This window comes from Geotrypetes seraphini, chromosome 1 (assembly GCF_902459505.1).
Source record: "Geotrypetes seraphini chromosome 1, aGeoSer1.1, whole genome shotgun sequence".
Taxonomy (NCBI): Eukaryota; Metazoa; Chordata; class Amphibia; order Gymnophiona; family Dermophiidae; genus Geotrypetes; species Geotrypetes seraphini.
The window spans coordinates 158,124,909-158,152,204 of record NC_047084.1 but is presented as its reverse complement, the minus strand read 5'-3'; the positions used below and the strand labels follow the sequence as shown (position 1 = coordinate 158,152,204).

At 42.7% G+C, this 27,296-nt stretch overlaps 1 protein-coding gene across 3 annotated transcripts in view; it reads right to left on the bottom strand.

Annotated features, from left to right (window-relative positions):
- Positions 1 to 27,296, bottom strand: part of DCLK2 (doublecortin like kinase 2) — a 330,587-nt gene that overhangs the window by 32,008 nt on the left and 271,283 nt on the right. For all 3 annotated transcript variants that reach the window (XR_004539097.1, XM_033940515.1, XM_033940524.1), the window contains 2 exons: positions 18,764 to 18,860; positions 1,576 to 1,656 (listed from right to left, as the gene is read on the bottom strand). Coding sequence is in view for 2 of the 3 variants with exons in the window: in XM_033940515.1 (XP_033796406.1) it covers positions 1,576 to 1,656; positions 18,764 to 18,860 (178 nt within the window). In the remaining variant the exon portion in view is untranslated. The remainder of the gene's footprint in view (positions 1 to 1,575; positions 1,657 to 18,763; positions 18,861 to 27,296) is intronic.

Genomic DNA, 27,296 nt, shown 5'->3' with positions numbered 1-27,296 from the left:
GATGTTGCACAGGGGGATGGGCGAGAGGGTCAGCGGGGTTCTGCTGCACGGGGAGATGGGAGGGAGGGGATGGAAAGATGCTGCACAGGGAGGGGGGAGAAAGCACTGCCTCCGGCAAATCAGGCAGCACTATTATCAGGGATGGAGTCGGGGCGTGTCGGGGCCATTCGGGAACAGCTTCGGGGGTTGATCTAACTAGGGCTTATTTTGGGGGTAGGGCTTATATTAGGAGCATCTTTAAAAATTAAGCTAGGGCTTATTTTCAGGGAAACACGGTAATAAAAGGAACCATTCTCCTTTCACTATAAGAATCCTGTGCTTATTCTATCATCACTATTAGATGTCCTTACGCTAACTCTCTCTACCCAACGCTTCCAGCAAACATTTCCCGACTTTCTCGTCACCAACTTTATCATGTATGTAAACTTGTAACCTGTTCTGGGCTCTTTTGGGAGGATGGGCTAAAAAAAAAAAAAAAAAAAAAAAAAAAAAAAATTCGACTAAATAAATAAAGCTGTGCCGAATTTTCTAACACAGTGCCAAGCTACAGGACAAGAAAAACAAAAAGATATAGAAGACCCTTGCTTTGTGATCTTAAACAGAGAGCTGCAATTACATTGAGTAACTACATACTAAATGAGAATTCTGAAGATCAAATTTCCAATTATGGTATCTGATTTGGTTCACGTGAACATAATATAGGCTAGCTTAGGGCTCCTTTTACTAAGGTGCGTTAGGGCCTTAACGCGCGGAATAGCACGCGCTAAATTGCCGCGCGCGCTAGACCTTAATGCCAGCATTGAGCTGGTGTTATTCTAGAAGCGTACCGCGCAGTTTAGCGCTTAGTAATTTTGTGCGCGCGCATAAAACGCTAGCGGCACCTTAGTAAAAGGAGCCCTTCGTGACAGCGCTCAACAGAGTCCCTCTGGAACGGAGCGATTCATTGCAGCTGTTTCATCGCGGGACGTTTCAGCGCGGCTGAATGGAAACAGCCGCGATGAATCGTCCCATTATGGGATGTTGCAGCCTAATGAAGACTCTTTCTGCGCAGAGGGAAAGACACAGGGCAAAGGTTTACAGTACATTTTAGGTTTCTTCGGCTATTTTTATTTTATTTTTTTACCTGATTTGTGGTTGTGTTTGCAGTTTGTTCCATACAATCATTTTAATAATAAAAATAAAAGAACCTCCCCCACCAAAAAAACAAACATTTTTAAACATGTGGTAATCAACCTAGAGTTTACAAATTTCTATATTAATATTCATTAAATTGATTTAATGCACAATAAATGTTTTACATCCCACTAGCAAACCAAATGCATCTTGGCAAAATGGTTTTCTTTGTGTGTGTGTGGGCATCATAGCATAATTTTGGGGGGCATCAAATTCATTGTGGCCAGTTAATCACGCTGAAATGACGCACTGAAATGACTGCGATGAACTGGCCGCAATGAAATGGCTGAGATGAATCATCCTGAAGTCCAGTCCCTCCGAGTATACAAAAACTTTGTAGAACAAGGATAAATGCCCACAGATAAATATAGTCCATTCAAATCCTGTGATGTGTTTACTTACGGACACCCAGAGATGAGACAAGATCTGCTCCGCTCCGTATCTAGCTTCGACGTTTACGTGTAGCATCTGAGCAATCAGGTCCTGCAAAATAGCATAATAACTGCTGGCTATAGTTGCAGGAAACACAGATCAATGGCCCTATCCAGGCTGGGAAACAGGGACTGTAAATCACTGGATTACTAATTAGTCCAACATGCCCGCTGTCTGTTAAATGACCTTATCTGGGTCTTGCATATACCTCAGCTCTCCAAAGGAAAGCTCATTCAGATCGCAATGAACTAGGGTTCGTACAATACAACGCTACATACATATGTATATATGGTACACCGACATTTGAGCGCAGGACCAAAGCATTTCGACAAAGCCACGCTGACAATTGCGCGCAGAGACAAGTGCGTGCAGAATTCAGGATTTTGGGGGCCAAATTGAAAGTGTGTTGGGTTTTTTGGGGCAAAGTTAAAATTCAAACCGCGTCAGCATCCCCTGGATTGTTGTGTATGGGGGGGGAGGGGTGTTCTCCCCACCCCCTCAGAGTGGAAGAGCGGGACTTTGGGAGGAGAGTGCGACTTTTCAGTGTATTGGGGGGGTTGCCCCCCCTCAATGTGAGCGCAAGGATTTTTAAGTGTAGTTGGGACTTACGGGCTTAAAAATAAGGTGTTAGACAGGAAGTTGCCCGTATGATTTTCAGTGGATTTCAGCCAACTGAATGTATGTGCAAGTTCATAACACATACACATGTTTCTATTGAATTCAAGAGGGCCTGGGATAGGCACGTGGGATCTCTCAGAGACAGAAAGAGATAATAGTTACTGTGGATGGGCAGCTCGATGACCTCACAATGCAGGTGCACAGAGCCTTAGCCTATAGGAAGAGGAGATGCAAATGTTAAGAGCCTTAGCCAATAGGGAGAGGAGGAGACAGTGGATGCTGTGGATGTTTCTATGTGCCTGGGATAGGCACGTGGGATCTCTCAGAGACAGAAAGAGATAATAGTTACTGTGGATGGGCAGACTAGATGGGCCATTTGGCCTTTATCTGCCGTCATGTTTCTATGAGAGAAAAACAAAGTTGATTCATCACAGTCATGTCTTCAAATAGTCTCGTTTTCCCCACAGCATGACAAGAATGAATCTCTTTCATACTACTATTACTGTTGATCATTTCTATAGCGCTGAAAGGCGTAGGCAGCGCTATACATTTATCGGTCCCTGATCAGAAGAGCTTACAATCTAATTTGGACAGATAGGATGTCCGAGTGTTGGGGAGATTCTGGTAGAAGGAATGATACAATGGGCATAGGCATCTGACAGTGAGTGGAAGTTAAAAGCAGTTTCCAAAAAGTGGGCTTTTAGCTTGGATTAGAATACTGCTAGGGACGGAGCACGATGTATTGATTCAGGCAGCCTGTTCCAGGCATGCGGCGAGAAAGAAGGGATGGAGTCTGGAGCTGGCAGTGGAGGAGAAGGGTACAGATAAGAGGGACTCACCCGACGGAATTCACAGGGGGGGAGGGAGAAGGGGGCATATGGGGAGATAAGGGAGTTTTAATAATAATAATAACTTTATTTTTGTATATCGCAATACCACAAAACAGTTCAGAGCGGTTTACAGGTTAAGAGACTGTACATTTACAGCGAAGTTACAGCATGTCAGAAAACAGTTCAGCATATCAGAAAACAGTTTAGAGCAATTTATGCAATGAAGGTGCAGAGAATTAGTTAACAAGTGTATGGTATAAACCAGTGACAAATTACAAAATGATCCAATCGCTGTTGCCAGGGGGGTGCCAACCGGGGAAGAAGGGGAGGAAGGGTAGGGAGGGGAGGCGAGGTTGGGATTATTAGTTTGGTAGGGAGGGCGGGGGTTAGAGGAATTTATCATGATTTGAGAGATTTCCTGAAGGATTGATAAGTTGGGGCAAGAGAGATGAGGGTGGACAAGCAGTCATTCCATTTGCCAGCTTGGAAAGAGAGGGTTTTGTCGAAGAATCTTTTGTAGGTGCATCCTTTTGGGGAGGGGTAGGCAAACAGGTGGGCATTGCGTGTACGGTTAGAGCCTGGGAAGACGAAGTGGCGTGACAGATATATCGGGGCTGAGCCAGTTAGGGTTTTGAAGCAGAGGCAGGCGAATTTGAAGATGATCCTTGCTTCGAACGGTAGCCAATGAAGTTTTCTATAGAAAGGGCTGATATGGTCTGACTTTTTGAGCCTGTAGATGAGGCGGACGGCGGTGTTCTGGATGAGTCTTAGTCGTTTAATGGTTTTCTTGTAGGAGCCCAGATATATGATGTTGCAGTAATCCAGGGAGTTTAGGATTAGGGATTGGACTAGCAATCTGAAGGTGAGGAAATCAAAGTAATGTTTGATGGAACGGAGTTTCCAAAGGGTGGAAAAGCATTTTTTGACCTGGGCATTAGTGTGGTCTTCCAAAGTGAGGCATCGGTCCAAGATGACTCCGAGGATTTTTATAGTGGGGTTGATTGGGTACATTAAACCATTAAGTTGCAGGGTGGTGGACGTTAGTTTGTGGTTAGGACTTGCGAGGAAGAACTTGGTTTTTTCTGGGTTTAGTTTCAGTTTGAAGTGTGTGGTCCAGTTTTCTACCATGGTGAGGACAGTTGAGATGTATTGTTCTGTCTCATGTGACAGTGAGGTGATGGGTATGATGATTGTAATGTCATCAGCGTAAATATAGGATTTCAGGTTACAGTTCGATAACATGTGTCCCAGTGATGCCATGTAGATATTGAATAGTGACGGGGATGGGGGGATCCTTGGGGGACTCCGCAGGGGTTGCTCCAGGTATGGGAGAAGGTTCCGCCATTATGGACTTGGTAGGTTCGGTTTTTTAGGAAGCCTGTGAGCCAAGTTAGTACTTGTCCGGAAATGCCAATGGAGTCGAGGCAACTAATCAGAATGTCATGGTCTACTAGGTCGAAGGCACTGCTGAGGTCAAACTGGAGTAACAGTGCGCTTTTTCCTAGTGAGAATAGTTGGAGGAGGTGATTGGTTAGTGAGGCTAGAACTGTTTCCGTACTGTAATTGGTGCGGAATCCAGACTGGGAGTCGTGAAGGATGTTAAATTTCTCTAGGTATGACGTGAGATTGTAATTGACAAGTCCTTCCATGATTTTAAGGAAGAGCGGAATATTGGCGATGGGTCTGTAGTTGGAGGTTACAGAGGGAGATTCTTTGGGGTTTTTGATTATTGGAGATACGAGGATGTGACCAAGTTCCAGTGGGAAGTGGCCGGTTGACAAGCAGAGGGTGACCCAGTTGAAGAGTTCCGCTTTGAAGGGGAGGGGGGCAGTTTTCATGATGGATGGAGGGCAGTTGTCTAGTAGGCAGTTGGATTTGGAATATTTTGAGTATAGCTTGAGGAATAGGTTCCAGTCTGGGTTATTGAAGTGAGACCAGGTCATGTCAGCCGGTGAGCCATCATTTTCTGTAGAAGGTGGATGGATATTTGGGTAGGTGCTAGTTGTTGTGAGCGTTGTTTTCAAGTTGAGAATTTTGTTGGCGAAGTAGTCAGCTAGATTTGTCGGGGAGGGTGATAGAGCGGTGGGGGAGCTTTTATGTGGGGTGGTGTCAAATAAGGAGTTAACTAGTCTGAAGAGTTTATTGGTGTTTAGGGATGGGGTGTTGATAAATTGGGAGTAGTGCTTGTGGCGCTTTTCTTTGATCATTTTTTTGTATTCTGTTACTTTAATTCGCCATGAGTGTCTGTCAGTGTTTGTGCCTGATTTGCACCAGGTTCTTTCCAGTTTGCGTACTTCACGTTTGAGGGCAAGTAGATCAGCATCGAACCATTTGGCAGAGGAGCGGTGTTTTTTTCTTGCAGAGTTTCAGTGGAGCAATGCCATTTAGGGTCTTATTGCTGAAATTGTTCCAGTCTGATATGAAATTAGGGTCAGGATCTGGGATGGATGTTGGGTTGTAGTGGGACCAGAATTCTTCTGGGTTAAGTTGGCCTCTAGACCATATTGTTTTTTCTTTGTGGATGGTTCTTGGTTGTTTTTTGGTTTGTTTTTTAAGCCAGTGTAATTTGAAATTGCAACGGAGGTGGTCAGACCAGGGGGTGGTGGTCCAGTTTTCTTCTTTAAGGCTAATGCTGGGGGTTGAAGGGGTATTGGGGAGGAAAGAGATCAGATCTAGATGATGGCCTTTGTCATGGGTTTTTGTAGGGGGTGGTTTAGAGAAACCTAGGGATGTTAGGAAGGAGAGGAGATCGGCCACATTGGAATTCTCTTCCTGTTCAAGGTGTAGATTGACGTCGCCTGCGAGAAGATTGTGAGTGCCCGCGACGGAATTTGTGAGGAGGTATTCGTAGAAATCTTCTTTAGCTTGGTTCCATTTGCTGGGGGGGGTGTAGAATAGAGTAATAGTTAGGTTGTCTTTGCAGTCAGCTTTGGAGATTTTGCAGGAGAGGATTTCCAGGGCGTTGGTCAGTTTGGAATCGAGGATTTGTAACTGAAGTGGTCACGGAGGATTATGGCTAGGCCGCCTCCTCTTCTAAAGTTTCTTGATAATGGAACGATTTTGTAGTTTAGAGGGAGTAGGTCTCTGATGATAGTGTCCTGGTCGGAAATTAGCCATGTTTCGGTAAGGAGTAGGATGTCGAGGTGGGATTCTTCTAGCCAATCCTTGATCAGTTGGGCTTTGTTTCTAGCCGAGCGAATGTTCAGATAGGCACCCGAGAATGTTTGGTGTTCCGGGGGGGAGGGGGGGGGGTGATGGATTGTGTACTTGGTAGATTTTAGCCATGTTCAGTTTGAGATACATTCTAGGTGAGGACATTCTAGCGGCAATGTCAGACAGGCAGGCTGAGATTTGGGCCTGAATTCCTGTAGCGCTATTGGGTATGGAGAGGTAGATCTCCTATGTTGCATAGATCTTGGTATCTCAGATTCGCTCCCAATGTCCCTTCTAAACACTCGAAGTGTCTCGAGAGGAGGTTATTTCTCAAGTTCATAAACTGTAATATGCTCAGGCAACACCTTAGGATCTCCTTGGAAATTCTTTCTGATCAGTCCAGTAGTACACATTGCCAATTGGAATCAGTGGCACCCCTCCCCCATCCTCTTCTCTGCCCTTCCCTGATCCCCCTTCTGCCGCGCATCCCTCCCCCCTTTTCCCTTCTCCTGTACCTTTTCAATTTTCCAGGTTGAGAGCAACGGCGCAAACTCGCTGGGCGCGTCGTGTCGGCTCTCCCTCTGACTTCCCAAGTGCGGGGCCCAGAAGTGACATCGGAGAGAGGCGACCCCGACGCAGGCAGCAAGTTTACGATGCTGCTCATGCACAGGAAAAACGAAAGAGGTACATAAAATGTTGTCCTGGGCTGTTTTTTTACTTTGGACGACTTGCGACTTAGACAAAAATGGACTTGGACGTTCCATTCGATTATGCCCCTCCACATCAATTGGCAATCACATTAAAGTTTTGAGAATCTTCCCCTAAATCCAGCCCTAGTCTACACGCAGCTCAGTGAACTTTAAGAATTGTGCCCCACTAAAGAAAATGTATTTTTGTGAGACCTGGTTGCAGGTTTCCCTATCAGGTGGGCTAGCCATAGCGAGGCGGGACCAGGGCTACATATGTATGGACTCCTTGTGCTATGTAATTTTGACTGCGCAGTTCTTCATTTGCTTAGTACATTCCTCTGGCACTTCCAGCCACACCTGCAATCAGGTCTCACAAAAATAAAGCTACCGCTCATCATACTGATTCTACTTTTTTCCCCATTAACGCCCCTAATCCCACTATCTTTTAACGCCTCAAGGCCTGCTACCACCAGATCCGCCCACAGACATAAACTATCCTTCCCCTCTCTACACGGTATTCTCTACACAGGCAAACTGGGAAAGTCCCTCCTCTCCAAAATCACGGGCCTTTGGAACGATCTCACTATCCCGCTGCGGAACCTGGGATCCCTCCAATTATTCCGCAAACAACTGAAAACCTGGCTCTTTTCTAACATATAATCATTTTTCCTAACATAAGATCTTTTCTTCTCCTGTTTATATTCCCTCTATTCATATCCTCTTGTAAATCTCTCTCCTCTCTTCTTATATTTTTAAGCTTTGTAAACCGTGCCGAGCTCCACTTCCGTGGAGATGATGCGGTATATAAACTTAAACTTAGTTTAGTTTAGTTTACTTGGTATTCCGTATTCTCTGACTCTTCAATGTCTTCTTCTCATTTGTATTCTGCTATTCGCTGGTTTTTCCAATCATTTCAATGTAACATGTTAAAATTATATGTAATCTATGTATATCATTCTTCTTGCCAATTTACACCATGTAATCACTGATCGCTCCGAGACCCCTTCTCCATCTGTATGTTGTAATTCTTCTCTGTGAACCGCCTAGAAGTCGCAAGATTATGGCGGTATAGAAAAATAAAGTTATTATTATTATTATTACAACATAACATTGTGCTTGTTAACTGCGTAATCATTAGTTCAACGCGGTTTACAAAAAATTACTACTAATAATCATAATACATGGAATGAAGAGAATTATTTTTTTTTAATCTTTATTCATTTTTATACGTACAATAAGTGTGATAATACATAAACACATTTACACATTGAGAATATCACTTAATATTCAGCAATAATACCAATCATAAAATCTTATCTCCCGCCCTTCCCACCCCTTCATAACAAGTAATTAAATTACTTTATATAAGATGTTATACTTAAAATCCCCCCCTCCCTGAAAAATGAACTTAAAAGAATTAAGGGAAAAGTAACATCTAATCATTACAAAATTTTGGTAATGGCTCCCACACATCTTGAAATTTCCTAATATATTCTCGCTGTGTTGTTATTACTCTTTCCATTTTATACATATGACATAATGAATTCCACCCAAAATTATAATTTATTCTACTCCAGTTCTTCCAGTTATAAGTAATTTGTTGAATGGCAACCCCAGTCATTATGAGTAATAGCTTGTTATTATTTGATATCTGACTCTTTGCTCTCATTGACATACCAAATAATACAGTATCATATGACAATGCCACTGGGTTTTCTAATAAACAATTAATTTGGTCCCAAATTGATTTCCAAAAAGTCATAATAAATGGACACTAGAATAATAAATGATCTAAAGTCCCTGCTTCGAGATGACAGTGCCAACATTTATTAGACTTAGAGCTATCCAATTTTTGTAACCGAATAGGGGTCCATAATTACATTACATTACATTACAGATTTCAATTCCGCCATTACCTTTCGGTTCAAAGCGGATTACAAAAAGAGTTATGGAAGAAGGGTTACAACGTTAGATCAGAGAAGGTTTCCAAGAGAGGGAAAAGTAGGATCTGGGGTTAGGGAGGGGATGGTAAGAGGGGGGTTAAGCTTTATCATGGTATTAAAGATATACAGGGGTAACTCTTTCAAATCAAGGTTACTGTCGAGTGACTAAAGAGATTAATAGAACAAAATAAAGTCACCGCACTCATCAATACACTCAGTAAACTTATTTTTTGTTTAGAACTCTGCTCAGAGACATGAAGGCTGATTACTCGGCCTCACCTACCAATCATTGCAGTGTTCAGAAAAGATTTTTAATTTGAAGTTCCTATTAATAATGCGCTAGCCAAAAGGCTATGCTGAAAATATAAATGCTTTCATGAATTCTATGAATTATAAAAAATGACTTAACTTTGAATAGTGACTGGTTCCGACGTGCACGTTTCGTTGCTGCGTCAGGGAACCGACAATACAGCTAGGTTTAAAGCTGGTAGTGAAGTCACATGAAATTAAAAAGCTAGGTCTCTCAAGAAAATGTTTCTTCTTAGATGTCTCAAAACAGCTGAGACATCTAAGAAGAAACATTTTCTTGAGAGACCTAGCTTTTTAATTTCATGTGACTTCACTACCAGCTTTAAACCTAGCTGTATTGTCGGTTCCCTGACGCAGCAACGAAACATGCACGTCGGAACCAGTCACTATTCAAAGTTAAGTCATTTTTTATAATTCATAGAATTCATGAAAGCATTTATATTTTCAGCATAGCCTTTTGGCTAGCGCATTATTAATAGGAACTTCAAATTAAAAATCTTTTCTGAACACTGCAATGATTGGTAGGTGAGGCCGAGTAATCAGCCTTCATGTCTCTGAGCAGAGTTCTAAACAAAAAATAAGTTTACTGAGTGTATTGATGAGTGCGGTGACTTTATTTTGTTCTACTTATCATGGTATTAAGCTTTATTAAGGGATTTCTTGAAGAGTATAGTTTTTATTTCCTTTCTGAACATCTTGTAGTTTGGGGTTGTTGTCAATAGATTGGAGACTTGGTTGCTCTATGTAACAGAAAAAACCATGTTTGTCTCATAGATGCTGACACTGTACATCTCATCCTCCAAGTCCAAATTTGTGGCCATCGAGATGCAGAAATTTGATGCTTGATCTCAATGCTCCAAATGTCTCTCAGACCGGTGTTTGGTTTCTTTTTAAGAAATCCAGTCAGCAATTTATACCACTGGGCAGCCTGGTGACCCAGGAAGACCGCCTGAAAGCATAAGAACTCCATACTATTTTGATTATTAAGGTTTTTCCACTCAGGGAACCCCGCCTGAATGGCCTGCTTCAGTTGCAACCATCTAAAACTTTCTGATTTATTGAGGCCATATTTATGTTGCAACTGTGAAAACTCAAGCAGTTTACCATTAGAGAATGAAGAGAATTAGTTGGTCAAGTATTTAGAAAATAGATAGGTTTTCAATTGTATTTTAAAGTCTTTATAAGAGTAAGCTGAGGGATTGGAAGGAGGCACCAGCACACGGCAGGGGAGGCGGAGAGGAAGACAGGTGCCTGCGCCCTTTACATAGACCACGCCCTTGGCAGACCATCCCCCCAGCACTCCCCCTCCCCCTTTACTCTGCCAGTGACTGGAATAATTTTTGCAGGGTTTCATCATATTTTTCTTGGTCTCTGAGGATCTTCTTTCTCCACATGTAGAACAAAAGAAGTCACTTGGTACTGACACTTCTATTACCACCCGAGGGTAATCAAGGAACTCAAAAGGGCTATAGCTGAACTGCTTCAACTAATAGCCAATCTGTCAATCAAATCAGGAAGGATTCCGGAAGACTGGGAAGTGACGAATGTTACGCCGATCTTAAAGAAAGGTTCGAGGGGAGATTTGGGAAACTACAGACCAGTGAGTCTGACTTTGGTACCAGGAAAGATGGTAGAGGCGCTGATAAAGGACCGAATCATCACTCACCTTGACGGACAGAATCTGATGAGGACCAGCCAGTACGGCTTCAGCAAAGGAAGATCTTGCTTGACAAACTTGCTGCACTTCTTCGAGGGAGTAAACAGGCAGATAGACAAGGGTGACCTGGTCGACATCGTATATCTAGATTTTCAGAAGGCGTTTGACAAGGTCCCGCATGAACGTCTACTTCAAAATTTTGCGAGTCATGGAATAGAGGGCGATATACTCACGTGGATTAAAAACTGGTTGGCGGATAGGAAACAGAGAGTGGGGGTAAATGGACAATACTCTGACTGGAAAAGCATCACGAGTGGAGTGCCACAGGGTTCGGTGCTCAGGCCCATGTTCTTCAGTATATTTATAAATAACCTGGAAATCGGTACGACGAGTGAGGTGATTAAATTTGCAGACGAAACAAAGTTATTCAGAGTAGTGAGGACACAGAAGGATTGCGAAGACCTACAATGAGACACACACACTTGAGAAATTGGCCGCGAAATGGCAAATGAGGTCCAACATGGATAAATACAAGGTGATGCATGTCGGTAACAAAAATCATATGCACAAATACAGGATGTCCGGTGCTGTACTCTGAGAGAGCCCCCAGGAAAGAGACTTGGGAGTACATGTAGACAAGTCAATGAAGTAGTCTGAACAATGCGTGGCTGCAAAAAGGGCGAACAGAATGCTAGGAATGATTAAGAAGGGGATCACAAACAGATCGGAGAAGATTATCATGCCGCTGTACCAGGCCATGGTGTGCCCCCACCTGGAATACTGCATCCAACACTGGTCGCCGTACATGAAAAATGACATAGTACTACTCGAAAGGGTCCAGAGAAGAGCGGCAAAAATGGTTAAGGGACTGGAGGAGTTTCTGTACAATGAGAGGCTAGATAAACTGGGCCTCTTCTCCCTTGAAAAGAGGAGACAGAGGGGGCATGATCGAAACATTCAAGATATTGAAGGGAATAGGCTTAGTAGAGAAAGAGAGATTGTTCACCCTCTCCAAGGTGGAGAGAACGAGAGGGCACTCTCTAAAGTTAAAAGGGGATAGATTCCGTACAAACAAGTTCTTCTTCACCCAGAGATGGCAGTTGTTTTGCTACCTTAATTGGGGTCCAGTGAGTTCTATGCAACATAAAGAACATAGATTGAAGAATGCTGGCAGATCGAGAGGATTTAAACAAATTTTTCCAGACTGCCTGCCAAATTTCATCCTCTAAAGATAGTCCCAAATCTCCATGCCAGGCATTCATCACCTTCGACAGGGAATAATTCAAAGATTTTCTTAATAGAACATACCATCTTGAGGCGACTCCTTTTTTATTTTTATTGATTAACGAAGTTTGAGAAATCAATGCTGGAGTAGTTCTTATGTTCTTATGTGTTTTCCCCGAAAATAAGACCTACCCCGAAAATAAGCCCTAGCATAATTTTTGGGGTTGGTCTTAATATAAGCCCTACCCCAAAAATAAGCCCTAGTTGCCAGCAGCAGTGCTTCCTGTCATGCTGCGCCCTGCAGCCAAACCCCCGCTGACACATCCATCTCTCCCTCCCATTAGAATGCCACCGACCACGAGACCCATATTCCTTGCAAACGGCAACATCGGCAAAAATCTAATCAGGCTGCTTTGCAGCCTTCTCTTCTCCCTCCCGGGCGTTCCGTGTGCCGCGTTGCTGATGACATCATCAGTGATGCGTCAGAAGAGGGGGGATAGAAAGATGCTGCACAGGGGGATAGGCGGAAGGGAGGGACTGAAGCTGTGCAAGGGTTCTGCTGCACAAGGGATGGGAGGGAGGGAAGGCACAAGGGGATGGGTGAGAGGGGAGGAAAGATGCTGCACATGGAGGGGGGGGGAGGTTGGAAAGAGGAAGAATTGGGTGGAGGAGAGGAAGGGAGAGATGATAACTGTACATAAAAAAAAGAAGACCTAGTGCGTTTTTTGGGCCAAAAATTAATATAAGACAGCGCCTTATTTGGGGGGGAAACATGGTAGTAAATGCTGTCCTTGTGCATTTTTCCATTTTCACAATGTCTTGGTTTTCTTGCATTGAACTTTCTATCACTATGGGAATGGCAATGTTCTGGGTGATCATTCTCTAGAATTATGTAATGCTGTACAGATTATATGCAGGTACTGGTCCCTAGTGGGCTCACAATCTACATTTTTTATATCTGGGGCAATGGAGGGTTAAGAGACTTGCCCAGAATCATAAGGAGCTGCACTGGGAATTGAACCCAGTTTGCACGGATCAAATCCCAATGCACTAACCATTGGGTTTCTCCTCCACTACAAAGGATGATTAGCGTTTTGCAAGTACACCCCTCTCCATATTCACGGAGGTTAGGGGCACAGCCCCTCTTGCGAATAACAAAAATGCGCAAAATAACTTTAGGGCTGACTCTAAACCACCCTTACCCTCCCCTCCAAGACTTCTCACCACCATGCAGAGTCGCAACCAAAAATGGCTGCTGCGAGTTCTCGCTGCGGTCTCATGAAAACGAAGGAACTTACGGCAGCCATTTTTTATCACAGTTCTGCAATGGGGCAGGAGCGAAGGAAGATCGCTCCTGCCCTGCTTCACTGCTAGACCATCAGGCTTTAAAAGTAAGTTGTGGAGAGATCTGGGAGGCGGGGTGGTTTTGAGACTCGCGAATAACTGAATTAGCAAATGGCGTTACTCGAGAGGATTCAGAGGAGAGCGACACGCTTGATAAAAGGGATGGAAAACCTCTCATACGCTGAGAGATTGGAGAAATTGGGTCTCTTTTCCCTGGAGAAGAGGAGACTTAGAGGGGATATGATAGAGACTTATAAGATCATGAAGGGCATAGAGAGAGTAGAGAAGGACAGATTCTTCAAACTTTCGAAAAATAAAAGAACAAGAGGGCACTCGGAAAAGTTGAAAGGGGACAGATTCAAAACGAATGCTAGGAAGTTCTTTACCCAACGAGTGGTGGACACCTGGAATGCGCTTCCAGAGGGAGTAATAGGGCAGAGTACAGTACAGGGGTTTAAGAAAGGATTGGACAATTTCCTGCTGGAAAAGGGGATAGAGGGGTAAAAATAGAGGATTACTGCACAGGTCCTGGACCTGTTGGGCCGCCGCGTGAGCGGACTGCTGGGCATGATGGACCTCAGGTCTGACCCAGCAGAGGCATTGCTTATGTTCTTATGTTCTTATATTCACATAACTTAAATTGCTTAAGAATTATGTATGCAATCGGTAAGCCATTTACATGTAAACTTGAAGTCACATTTTATGACAGGTAAAAATACACAGTATATTTACCTATGAAGCATATTAAGTCCCACTTTATGCATATACTTTGAAAACTAGATTGTTTTTGCACATGCTTGAAATTAAATATGCAGCTTTACTGCTGGATGCACTATTATAAATTTGCCCAGAGAAACTAGGTAATCACCTATGGCAGGGGTGGGCAACGAGGGCCGCAATCCAGTGGGATTTTTAGGATTTCCCCAATGAATATGTATGAGATCTATTTGCATGCACTGCCTCCATGGAGCACTGCATTGCGGCCCATTTTATTTGGTGACCTGTCAAAAGCATGTTGGGTGCCTCAACAATCCCGCAGTGACATTTGCGTGCCGCTGCTTACGCTGCTTTTAAGCCTTTCCATTAGCGCTGTGAGGGTGTGTGTGTGGGAACCCCCCAGTACATTTACAAGTCCTCGTGCTCCCGTTGGGGAAGGGGAACCCCCCTCCCCACTACACTGAAAACACTCGAACAGCGAAAACGGAAAGGAGAACGGGAAAGGGAGCTTGAGGACTTGTAAATGCACTGGGGGGGTTCCCCCCCAAAACCCCACTTACAGCGTTAATGGAAAGGCTTAAAGCGGCAGAAGTGGCAGTGCGTATATGTCCTGTGCGCAAATGTCACTGCGGGATTGTCGGCGCGCCAAAGTCCGGCACGCTTTTGATGGTGTACCATTTTATTTTATTTTGTTTAGAACATTTCTAATCCGCTTTTATCTAAGGCAGCTCACAGTATCACATACACAATTCAGGTCTGAACATCTTAAGAAGTCACATCAGGAAAAATCATAAGATTATATCATTTGAGCCTATGGATTATCTCTCAGCCATTCATAAGAACATAAGCATTGCTTCCGCTGGGTCAGACCTGAGGTCCATTGCGCCCAGCAGTCCACTCACGCGGCGGCCCAACAGGTCCAGGACCTGCACAGTAATCTTCTATCTATACCCTTCTATACCCTTTTCCAGCAGGAAATTGTCCAATCCTTTCTTGAACCCCAGTACCGTACTCTGCCCTATTACGCCCACTGGAAACGCATTCCAGGTGTCCACCACACGTTGGGTAAAGAAGAACTTCCTAGCATTCATTTTGAATCTGTCCCCTTTCAACTTTTCCGAATGCCCTCTCGTTCTTTTATTTTTCAAAAGTTTGAAGAATCTGTCCCTCTCTACTCTCTCTATGCCCTTCATGATCTTGTAAGTCTCTATCATATCCCCTCTAAGTCTCCTCTTCTCCAGGGAAAAGAGTCCCAGTTCCTCCAATCTATCTATCTATCTATCTCTATTTCTGTCTCTCTCCCTTTCTCTCTCTCTCTTTCTATTTTTCTCTCTCTCTCTCTATTTCTCTCTGTCTCTCTCTCTCTCTCTATATATATTTCTGTCTCTCTTCCTTTCTATCTCTCTTTCTCTCTGTCTCCCTCTCTCTCTCTCTTTCTGTCCCTCTCCACTCTCTCTTTGCCCTTCATGATCTTGTAAGTCTCTATCATATCCCCTCTAAGTCTCCTCTTCTCCAGGGAAAAGAGTCCCAGTTCCCCCAATCTTTCTCTATCTATCTATCTCTATTTCTGTCTCTCTCCCTTTCTCTCTCTCTCTTTCTTTTTTTTTCTCTCTCTCTCTCTCTATTTCTCTCTGTCTCTCTTTCTCTCTCTCTCTCTCTATATATATATATTTCTGTCTCTCTTCCTTTCTATCTCTCTTTCTCTCTCTCTCTCTTTCTGTCCCTCTCCTATCTCTCTATGCCCTTCATGATCTTATAAGTCTCTATCATATCCCCTCTAAGTCTCCTCTTCTCCAGGGAAAAGAGACCCAGTTTCTCCAATCTCTCAGCGTATGAAATATTTTCCATCCCTTTTATCAGACGTGTCGCTCTCCTCTGAACCCTCTCTAGTAACGCCATGTCTTTCTTAAGGTACGGCGACCAATATTGGACACAGTATTCCAGATGCGGGCGCACCATTGCCCAATACAACAGCAGGATAACTTCTTTCGTTCTGGTAGTAATACCCTTCTTATTATACCTAGCATTCTATTCGCTCTCTTAGCGGCCGCTGCGCACTGTGCCGTCGGCTTCATTGTCATGTCCACCATTACCCCCAAGTCCTTTTCTTGGGTACTCTCTTTCACTAACATCCCTCCCATCATCTACTACCATTATTTCACAATAAAACATAGTAACACAGTAGATGACGGCAGATAAAGACCCGAACGGTCCATCCAGGTCTAATTAGCTGCAAAAGAAGGTGACATTTGGAAGATAGAATATCAACTTTAAGAAGGAGGGAATTCAAGATGGCGGACGCCATTTAGCTGAGCTCAAAGGCTTAGCGTTTTCTTCAAAAAACTTTAAAACAAATTTTGGAAAGCCGCCACTTACTTTGCCGATATGCCCCATACTAAGAGGAAGGGGAATGCGAGATCAGCCCAGCATACTGATGTAACACTATTTAATAATAATAATAATTTATTTCTTATATACTGCTATACCGTGAAGTTCGAAGCAGTTTACAATAAGGATACATTTGACAGTACATGGGATAGAAACGGTTTACAATAAAGATACGTTTAGTCAGTACATGGGATGCAAGTGGTTTACATTAAAGATTCATTTTGTCAGTACATGGGATACAAGTGGGTTATAGTAAAGGTATATTTTGTCAGTACATAGGATGCAAGTGGGTTACAATACAAGTGGTTTACTCTCAAGGTGCATTTTGTCAGTGTAAGGGATACAGGTGGGTTACCATAAAGATACATTTAGTCAGTACATGGGTTACAATAAAGATATGTTTTGTCAGTACATGGGGTGCAGGTGGGTTACAATAAAGATACATTATGTCAGTACATAAGATTCAAGGTGGAAAGTATAATTAGTTTCGGACCTTGGAATTAGGGGGCGAGGTGGAAGGGTCATGGCGAGGAAGAGTTGGGTATGGGAATTTAGAATTTGTTAAACAGTCGAGTTTTCAGGGATTTTCTAAAGTCTGCGTATGTAGTGGCCTCAAGTATGGGCTTTCCAAGCCATGTGTTCAGCCTAGCTGCCTGGAATGATAACATTCTATCTAGAAACTTTTTGTATTGGTAAGATTTCAAGGAGGGGTAATTAAATAGGTTTGTCTATCCTGCTTATCAACTAAGCAGGTGACAGTTAATACATACATAAAAATAACAGACTTTACATTATATATCAAAGACACTCATAAAAAAACCATCATCTTGTATCCCAATCAAATAGGAGTGGTATATTTATTTTTATATATATTTTGACGTTACAATAATGATAAACTAGTTCTCTTCTTATTCTATTACTCTTATGCATCACTTTGGGTTTGTACTTTGGTGTAAGTAAGATATTTCTAGACTAACACCAAAGCATTTTGGAAACTGCACTCCAATTTTCTAACTCTGTCCACAGACTCTTCCATCAATCTACCAAGGGAAATGGGGGGGCCTTCAATTGGCACAAATGACAGAAGAATGCAGTGTATAGGGAGATCTCTGGAAAAGAGGCAATGGGATAGACAAGAGAGCTGAGAGCGTAGCTGGTTTTAAGAAAGATTTGGAAAAGTTCCTGGTGGAAAAGTCCATAGTCTGTTATTGAGAAAGACATGGGGCAAGCTACTGCTTGCCCTGGATTGGTAGCATGGAATATTGCTACAGTTTGGGATTCCGGAATCTTGCTATTCTTTAGGATTCTGAATGGAATGTTGCTACTCTTTGGGTTTTCGCCAGGTACTAGTGACCTGGATTGGCCACCGTGACAACGGGCTACTGGGCTTGATGGACCATTGGTCTGATCCTGTAAGGTTATTATGTTCTTAGACTCCAGAAAAACAAGGGGAATCTCCCCCTAAGAATCAACCATCACTCTCTGGAGAAATGTAGGAAAAAAGGGGCTGACCTTAGGCTGGTGGTAACTCATATTAAGGTGGGCTCCATCTCAGGCAGTGTTCAAGGCCCAGTTAAAAGCCCATATCTTCGAGACTGCCTTCGACTCCTAACTCCTTTCACCTTGGGTTCTGCATCCCCAACCCTATATGTCATGTCTGTCCAAATTAGATTGTAAGCTCTTCCAAGCTTGGACTAAATGTTAACATGTACAGCTGTGCATACATCTTTCGGTGCTATATACCGTATTTTTCACACTATAAGATGCACCTGACCATAAGATGCACTTAGGTTTAGAGCCTGCTCCCTAAATGGTGGGACTCACGACAACTGATGGCAGCCATTCAGGGAGCGGAAGGGGGCCAGGCTGAAGCGCAAAAAGCTCACTCCTGCCTTGTGCGCCGCTGGCCGCGAGATCTGAGGCAGCCATCCAGCGAGGGAGGGGCTGAACGGGGGACAGGAGTGCGGTTAAGCTTGCTCCTGCCGATACACCGCCGGACCAACAGGATTTAAAAAGGCGAAAAAAAGATATATACTGTAAGTTTCCCTGGCCGACAGCCGGGCGCTCACCTAAATTAGTTGGGCGGAGTGCCCGGCTAAAAAGACGCTAGGGAGAACACTGCAACACAGTCTGTGATGCAATATTCGCTCCATAAGACACACAGACATTTCCACCCACTTTTGGGGGAAAAAAAGTGCATCTTATGGAGCAAAAAATATGGTAAGTGATAAGTAGTAGTGGTAGTGTTAAGGCACTTCAAATTACTGCTGTGAGAGGATTCCATACCTTTGCTGAGTCACTGACGTTATCCCAGTATGGGGAAGGGAACTCCAACTTTCCGACTAGAATCTGATCAAAAAGGTCCTCCTGCAGATTGTTCTCACTGTACATTAAGAGAATTATTTTGCATATTAATTAATAAAATATTTTTCAATCGCCCTGTTTAGGGTGTTTACTAATAGACAATAGAAAGCAAACCATGTGTGGCACAAAGGAAATGAATCAGGAATACCACATTTGTACAAGTCTCTGGTGGCCCAAGCGGTCCCTGGTCCCCCTCTCCAAAGGTTTCTCTGGTGGCCTCATGTGGGCCCCCTGGACCTCCCATCCTTTTCTTTCTCCCCCACACCAAAAGTATCTTGGGATCCCAAGTGGACCCTCCCCAAATCTATCTCCCGAATCTCTAAACAAACTATATATTGTAATTTTCGCTGTCTTTCTGAATCTCTAAACAAACTGTATATTGTAATTTTCATTTTTTTATTTTTTTCTGAAAGCTGCGACTTTTCTTTACAGGTCTGCTCCGAAATTCTTAGCAAACAGCACATTTTGTAATTTCGATTGCCTGTACTCCTTCTACATATTGTACATCGCTGAATGTCCAGCTCTCTTGAATGTAAACCGCCTAGAAGTCGCAAGATTGTGGCGGTATAAAAGAATAAAGTTATTATTATTATTATTATTAATTGGGAGGCAGGAAGGGCTGCTGCCATCTTGGAAATAGTAATATGGAATAATCACTCAGGTATTCATAGATACATTCTTTCAACTGTATACAACTGTTAATGAGATTTATGCTCAGAGATATGGAGGTGATAACAGGGGTGAACCCCAACACTGCCACCTCACCGCCCAATCATCGCATATTCAAAAACTAGTTGTAAAATTTGTCACTGTTATAAATACTTGGATAGGTGGTCAAAGCTACACTATTTTTCACTTTCTAAAGATGTAAACATAGTATTATAGGTCTGAACAGCAAACTTATCTTCTAGCTTGCAGGTTCCGACGTGACACGTTTCGTTCCTGCCTCAGGGAACCAAAGAAGAGTTTGAAAGTTTTCAAAGCGTATGGGCGTATGGGTGTAATAAACTCTATGGGTGTATGGGCGTAATAAACTATATGGGCGTAATAAACTCTATGGGCTTATGGGCGTAATAAACTCTATGGGCGTATGGGCGTAATAAACTCTAACAACTTATCAGCTTATTTGCAATTCTCCTCGTAGCGTGTCTCTGAGCATAAATCTCATTAACAGTTGTATACAGTTGAAAGAATGTATCTATGAATATCTGAGTGATTATTCCATATTGCTTTCAGATATCACTTTTAATCACTCTACTCTCGACTATTTAGAGAGATTTTTTTGGCCCTATTTTTATGTATTATCTTGGAAATAGTGGCACCTGACTAACATGAGACCTCATATAAATGAAAGGATGGGTCATATGGTGAAGGAAGGAAGACAGGAAATGAAAGAAAATAATAACTTTCCTGTCTTAGTTCTGATTAAATGATTCTTGAATTTATCTGTAATGTGGATGTAAAATCTGAACACCCACCATCTAAAGATTTTCAGCAGAGAAGTTTTAATTCAAGATTTATAACCTGCCATACACCCACTGGGATCCAGGGGACTAACAAAAAGTAAAATAAATTAATAAGCATGCATCAGATGATACAGCTAAAATAAAATGAAAATTGAAAGTCTTCATCTTTTTCCTTTCCTTAAGAATTATACTCAGTCATAATGAACCATGTTTGTACTCGTCTGCCCCAGGGGCCAGATCTCCATTTGTTGATGTTCTATGAACTGCTCAGCCAGCCATGTTTTAATTGTTTCCTGAAAGACAAATTAGCCTCAGTTTTACTCTTAGGCATCCACGAGAGGCTACGCTCTATTTAATTTCGATTGTAGTCAATCTCCGCTCTTTGACAGATGGACGGCCAGGCAAAGGTCTGTTAAACTTTATACCTCATGCAATGGTAACCTGACACAATTCCTTATTGGGGCTGAACAAATTAACTATGAACACAATCCTCATTGTCCACTCCATCTTTGTGGAAGCCAAGAGGGGCACACGTTACATAGAACATTGTTAGTTAACAAACATCTACATTTCAAAAGAACAGAAAGGACCTGGAAACGACAAGACAAGGTTGACAAGAAATTAAGGAGAGTTTTTTTGTTTCAGGTTACTCAGTTTGACTGCAGAGCAAACTTAGCGCCTTAAAAAAATAAAAATAAAAAAACCAACCCCAAGCCCCCCCAAAAAACAAAACATACATTTCTATTCTCCTGCATCCTGGGATTCTCCTTATGACAGCACTGCATAGTCCAATTCAGAGAGAAAGTGAATGAAATTGTATCTGCCAACAAATTCAGGTAATCAATTATATTACATTACATTGGTGTCTTCTATCCCGCCAATAACTTTCAGTTCTAGGCAGTTTACAACAAGATTTGGCCTAGGCATTCCCAGGGAGATTACAAGGTTGATAGATATACTATGTGTTGGGATCTGGAGAGGTTCGATAAGGTTTGACAAATTTCTTGAATAGCATAGTTTTCAGTTCTTTCCTGAATGTTTTGAAGTTGGGCGTCGTGATCAGCAGATTGGAGAGGTGGCGGTCTAGTCTTGCTGCTCTGGTGGCTAGTAGTCCGTCATATATTCTTTTGCTTTGCAGTGCCTTTGATTTGGGGGGTGGGTATAGGATGATTGAGTTCTCCTTGGTCAGGATGTGTTTTTCCTGATTGGGCGATTGTTCAGATAGCTTGGTCCGTTTCCATGACATCCTGTTTGTCTTTCTTTAGGGCAGTGGTTCTCAACCCTGTCCTGGGGACCCCCCAGCCAGTTGTGTTTTCAAGATATCCCTAATGAATATGCATGAGAGAGATTTGCATACCTGTCACTTCATTATATGCAAACCTCTCTCATGCATATTCATTAGGGATATCTTGAAAACCCGACTGGCTGGTGGTCCCCAGGACAGGGTTGAGAACCACTGATTTAGGGCTTTGAATAGGGTGAAATAGAATTACAATGTGTTCTCACTATTTGCTGGGGTTAGGTTTTTTTACCCCCCCCCCCCCTGAATACTGAAAATATGAATATGGAGCCATTGGTCCTATGGGACTAAGGGGGTAAGGCTCCTATGTGACTCTGTTGCTTCCTAACACCATAAACTCATTTCATATACCCTTCATGTAAAAAAACAGCTTGCTTATATTGTATATTTCATAAATGTATGTTATATTTTTATTTGTATAAGTACAATATGTACAGTATTTTGGTGCAGCAATAATCACACACAGCTCTATAAATATCTTCAGCCTCGTGGGAACATAGTCTGCATGGCCTTGAATAAGCAAAAATGCCCATGAATAGCAAAACTGGGCTACTCTTTATTTTGCTTGAATAACTGAATCTCCAAATATGGAACACATGGATAGTGAGAATGAACCATAGGTTATTGCCGCTAACGTATGGATTATTATACAAGTAATAAATACATGCATGCCTGGAAAAATGAGAAAGGAGGAGATTGTTTTCAAACTTGTTGCAATTAAGAAAGTTTTGATAAAAGTGATCTCTTATAAGCTGACCCCCATGGCCTAGTGGCAAAAGAGGAAGAGAATTTTGACACGAACAAACTAAAACATAAGTCCACTTGAAGGAGACTCCAAAGTTAAGCTGCAGTCCCCTTGCCTTTTGTGTTATGATGTTGCAATGATCACCCTGGAGAGGGGAAGGCTTATGGGTCCAGGAAATCCCCTAAACTCAAAAAACAGAATAATTAGCAAAGCCGCCACATGAAGAACACAATTTTTAATAAAGGAGTTTCAACTATGAGGGACATTCAATAATTTATCTAATTGAGGAAAACATACACATCCTGGGAAAGGGGGTATGTTTTGACACTGTTTAAGAGGTATAGATAGGTTGTTTATAGGTAATTTTATGAGTTGTTGGCCAATTGGATAAAGGGGTGGGGGAAAATAATTTTTGTCATTATTTTTAACAAGTTTATTGTGCTGTAATATTAATATTTTATGTAAATCCATCATTTACGGTGCACAATTATAGTTTTAAAAATGAATAAAGAAGTTAAAAAAAAAATAAAATAAAATTACTTGCCATTAGTTTTCAAGGACCAATCATGTCAAAGAATGATGCTTGTCTGGGCGGTTGTATGCTTATGCACACAGATGCTCATAACATTGGCAGACTCTTGCGTATGCAACGTACATGTCATCTATTCTATTGTATACTTATGAAGGGAGTTTTTTTTTTTTAAATAAAGTAAAACTCAGGAAAAAAAAAAAATTATTTACCTCAGCAGGAAAGAAAGAGTTAAAAAAAAAAATTTTTATTTTATTTTTTTCAGTATAGTTCCCTGATAGCTTCACCCACTTCATCAACTTTTCCTGCAATGACTTTAACCCCTTTGACAAAAATTCTTCTGTTTGACCTTCAAACCGGGACACAGCTTCCTCAACATCTTCATCATTTGAAAACCGCTTGTCACGGAGAGATTTCTTCAAAACTCAGAACAGGAAATAATCTGAGGGAGCCAGGTCAGGACTGCAGGGTGGTTGGTTCAGCTGCTGAAACTCATATTCTTAGATGGCAGCCTGTGATTGTCATATGATGTGCACCGGCGCATTGTTATGAAGAAGCAGCATGCCTGCTGTGAGTTTTCCTCATCTTTTCTCCTTGATTGACTCCTACAAAGTGATCATTGTGTTGTCTTGTGTGGCATGAACTCCAGAAGCAAAAGTCCCTCATCATCCCAAGAGACAGCTGCCATGATTTTGCCTACAGAATTTTCTGTCTTGAACTTTTTTTGGGGGTGGGGGATGACTTGTGTTTTCAATGTATTGATTCCATTTTGGACTCAGGATCTCTGTGATAGACCCAAGTCTCATCTCCAGTCACCAAATGATGAAAAAAATTCACTTGTCTTCATGGAGCATCTCTAAGTTTTTCTGGCAGCCTCGTACCCTTCTGACATGGCGTTAGCATTCTTGGAACCCATCTTGCAACTAACCTTGGACTTGCCCAACTTTTCATGAATTATTTTCCAAAACTGTACCTGCTGAAATGCCTATTTCTTCAGCTTAATTCATCTATCTGACAAAATTAAATCCTCGACTTTCTTGAACATTTCTGTGGAAGTTGCTTCCACAGGCCATCCAATGTGAGGGTCATCTTCAAAGGACTCTCTACCCCACTTATACTGCTTGCTCCAACATTGTACTTTGTAGGATGATGGGACAGATTCATCATAAACTGCAGTCATGTGTTCATGGATCTCCTTTGGCTTTTTCCCTTCTTTTGTGAGAAATTTTATCACTAAATAGTGCTCCATATCTAGCAGTTTCTTACTTGATTCGCAAGAGGACTCTCCTGATATCCTGTCTCTTGGAATGTTAGACTCGGACTGAGCCACAACTGTGCTTGAATAAGCTTGAAAGACATGTCATAAGAACATAAGCAGTGCCTCTGCTGGGGCAGACCAGAGGTTTATCATGCCCAGCAGTTCGCTCACATGGCGGCTCATCAGGTCTGGGACCTGTATAGTAATCCTCTATCTATACCCTTCTATCCCTTTTTCCTTCAGGAAATCATGTAATCACCTCTTGAACCCCGATACCGTACTCTGTTCTATCACACCCTCTGGAAGCGCATTCCAGGTGTCCACCACCCTTTGGGTGAAGAAGAACTTCCTAGCATTGGTTCTGAATCTGTCCCCTCTTAATTTTTCCGAATGCCCTCTCGTTCTTGTAGTTTTCGAAAGTTTGAGGAACCTGTCCCTCTCCACTTTCTCTATGCCCTTCATGATCTTGTAAGTCTCTATCATGTCCCCTCTAAGCCTCCGCTTTTCCAGGGAAAAGAGCCCCAGGTAGATAAATTATTAAATGTCCCTCGTAGCCTCTCTCAAATATAATCCTATAGTCCCTGCTCAAAAGAGTTTACAATCTAAACAGACAAGACAGACAAACAGGATGTCATGGATTCAGTTAAGGGTAACTGTTAATCTGCTGGCTGGGTTGGTGGGGAGTAGGGAGTAGGGTTATGGATTGAAGGCTATATCAAATTACTATTAATTATTTCTTTAGCGCTACCAGACGTACACAACGCTGTACAGAGTCACATAGAAGACAGTCCCTGCTCAAAAGAGTTTACAATCTAAACTTGCCAGTGGTTCCATTTGCATGAGATTTTTGTTACCAACATGCATCACTTTACACTTATCCATGTTGAACCTCATTTGCCTTGTCGATGCCCATTTCTCGAGCTTGATTATGTCACATTGCAGATCTTCGCAATCCCCCTGTGTCTTCACTACTCTAAATAACTTTGTATCGTCCGCAAATTTAATCACCTCACTCGTTGTACCAATGTCCATATTGTTTATAAAGATGTTGAAGAGCACGGGTCCAAGCACTGAGCCCTGCGGCACCCCACTGGTGATGCTCTTCCAGTCCGAGTATTGTCCATTTACCTCCACTCTCTGTTTCCTATGCTCCAGCCAGTTTTTAATTCACGTGAGTATTTCACCCTCGATTCCATGGCTCGCAATTTTACAAAGTAGTCATTCATGTGGAACCTTGTGGAATGCCTTCTGAAAATCTAGATATACTATGTCGACCGGTTCGCCCTTGTCTATCTGCCTGTTTACTCCCTTTAAGAAGTGCAGCAAGTTCGTCAAAAAAAATCTGCCTTTGTTGAAACTGTGCTTATCAGATCGTGCTCATCACGGTCCTCATCAGACCGTGTCTGTCATGGTGATCAATGATGTGAAGAGGATGGAGTCGGTTCAGTGAATGGCCACTAAGATGGTCTCAGGACTCCAGGATCTCCCATATGAAGAACGTCTAAGCAGGCTACAGTTATATTCTCTTGAAGAACGCAGAGAGAGGGGAGACATGATAGAGACGTTCAAATAATTTACAGGACATACTGAGGTGGAGGAAGATATGCTTTTTCTTACGGGTTCTACGGCAGCAAGAGGGCATCTGATCAAACTCAAGGGTGGGAGATTTCATGGTAACATCAGGAAGTACTTCTTCACCGAATGGGTGGTCGATCGTTGGAATGGCCTTCCATGTCAGGTAGTTGAGGCCAGCAACGTGCCTGACTTTAAGAAACGATGGGATAAACAGGTGGTTTCACTTAGGGGAATTGCTTAGAGAGAGTGTTCTTTTAAGGGGAGGGTTCCTTTAAGGGGAGGGTTCTTTTGAGTGGGCAGATGTGTTGGGCCGACGACCCTTTTCTGCCGTCATACTCTATATTTCTATGTTTCCTTTATCAGCGCCTCTACCATCTTTCCCGGATCTCTCCTCGAACCTTTTTTTAAGATCCGGCATAACATTCGCCATCTTCCGGTCTTCCGGAATCTTTCCCGATTTGATCGACAGATTGGCTATTAATTGAAGCAGTTCAGCTATAGTCCTGTTCAGTTCCTTGATGACCCTCAGATGGATGCCATCCGCTCCCAGAGATTTATCACTCTTAAGCCTATCAATCTGCCTGCATACCTCTTCTAGACTGACCATCAACCCTGTCAGTTTCCCGTCTTCGTTTCCAGCATATAGCCTGATGGGTTCTGGTATGCTGTGTATATCATCTTCGGTAAATACAGACGCAACAAAAATGTGTTCAGTTTGTCGGCGATTGCTTTGTCCTCCTTTAGCGCTCCCTTTATTCCATGATCATCCAATGGTCCCACCGCTTCCTTCACGGGTCGTTTCCCCTTAATATATCGAAAGAATGGCTTGAAGTTTTTCACCTCCTTGGCTATTTTTTCCTCGTAGTCTCTTTTGCCCCTTTTACCGCTTATGGCACCTGCGTTGATGTTGTTTGTGCTTATTCCAGTTTTCATCTGTTCTTGACCTTTTCCATTCCTTAAACAAAGTTTTCTTGTCTCTGATCACTTTCTTCACCTCTATACCTCTTGGATCCCTTGTTGATACGCGTATATATAGATTTTGTGCCTTGGTGACTGTGTCCTTAAAAAGGGACCAAGCTTGCTCTTGTGTTTTTACAATGCTTATCCTCTTCTTAATCTTCTTCCCCACCATGAGTCTCACCCCTTCGTAATTCCCTTTTCGGAAGTTCAGTGCCGTGGCCGTCGTTCTGGACCGATGTTTCGCCCCTGCATCCAGGGGGATGAAGGGATAGAAGCTGCAAGGGTTCTGGCTGCACAAGGGATGGGAGGGAGGGATAGAAGCTGCAAGCGTTGTGCTGCACAAGGGATGGGAGGGAGGGATAGAAAGATACTGCAAAAGGGGATGGGTGCAAGGGGAGGAAAGATGCTGCACATGTGGGGAAGAGAAAGAAAATAGGAAGAATTGGGATGAAGCAGAGGAAGGGAGAGATGATCAATGTACATGCACGGTGGCGGCGAGAAGGGCAAACAGAAAGCTAGGAATGATTAAAAAGGGGATCACGAACAGATCGGAGGAGGTTATCATGCTGCTGTACTGGGCCATGGTACACCCTTCACCTGGAATACTGTGTCCAACACTGGT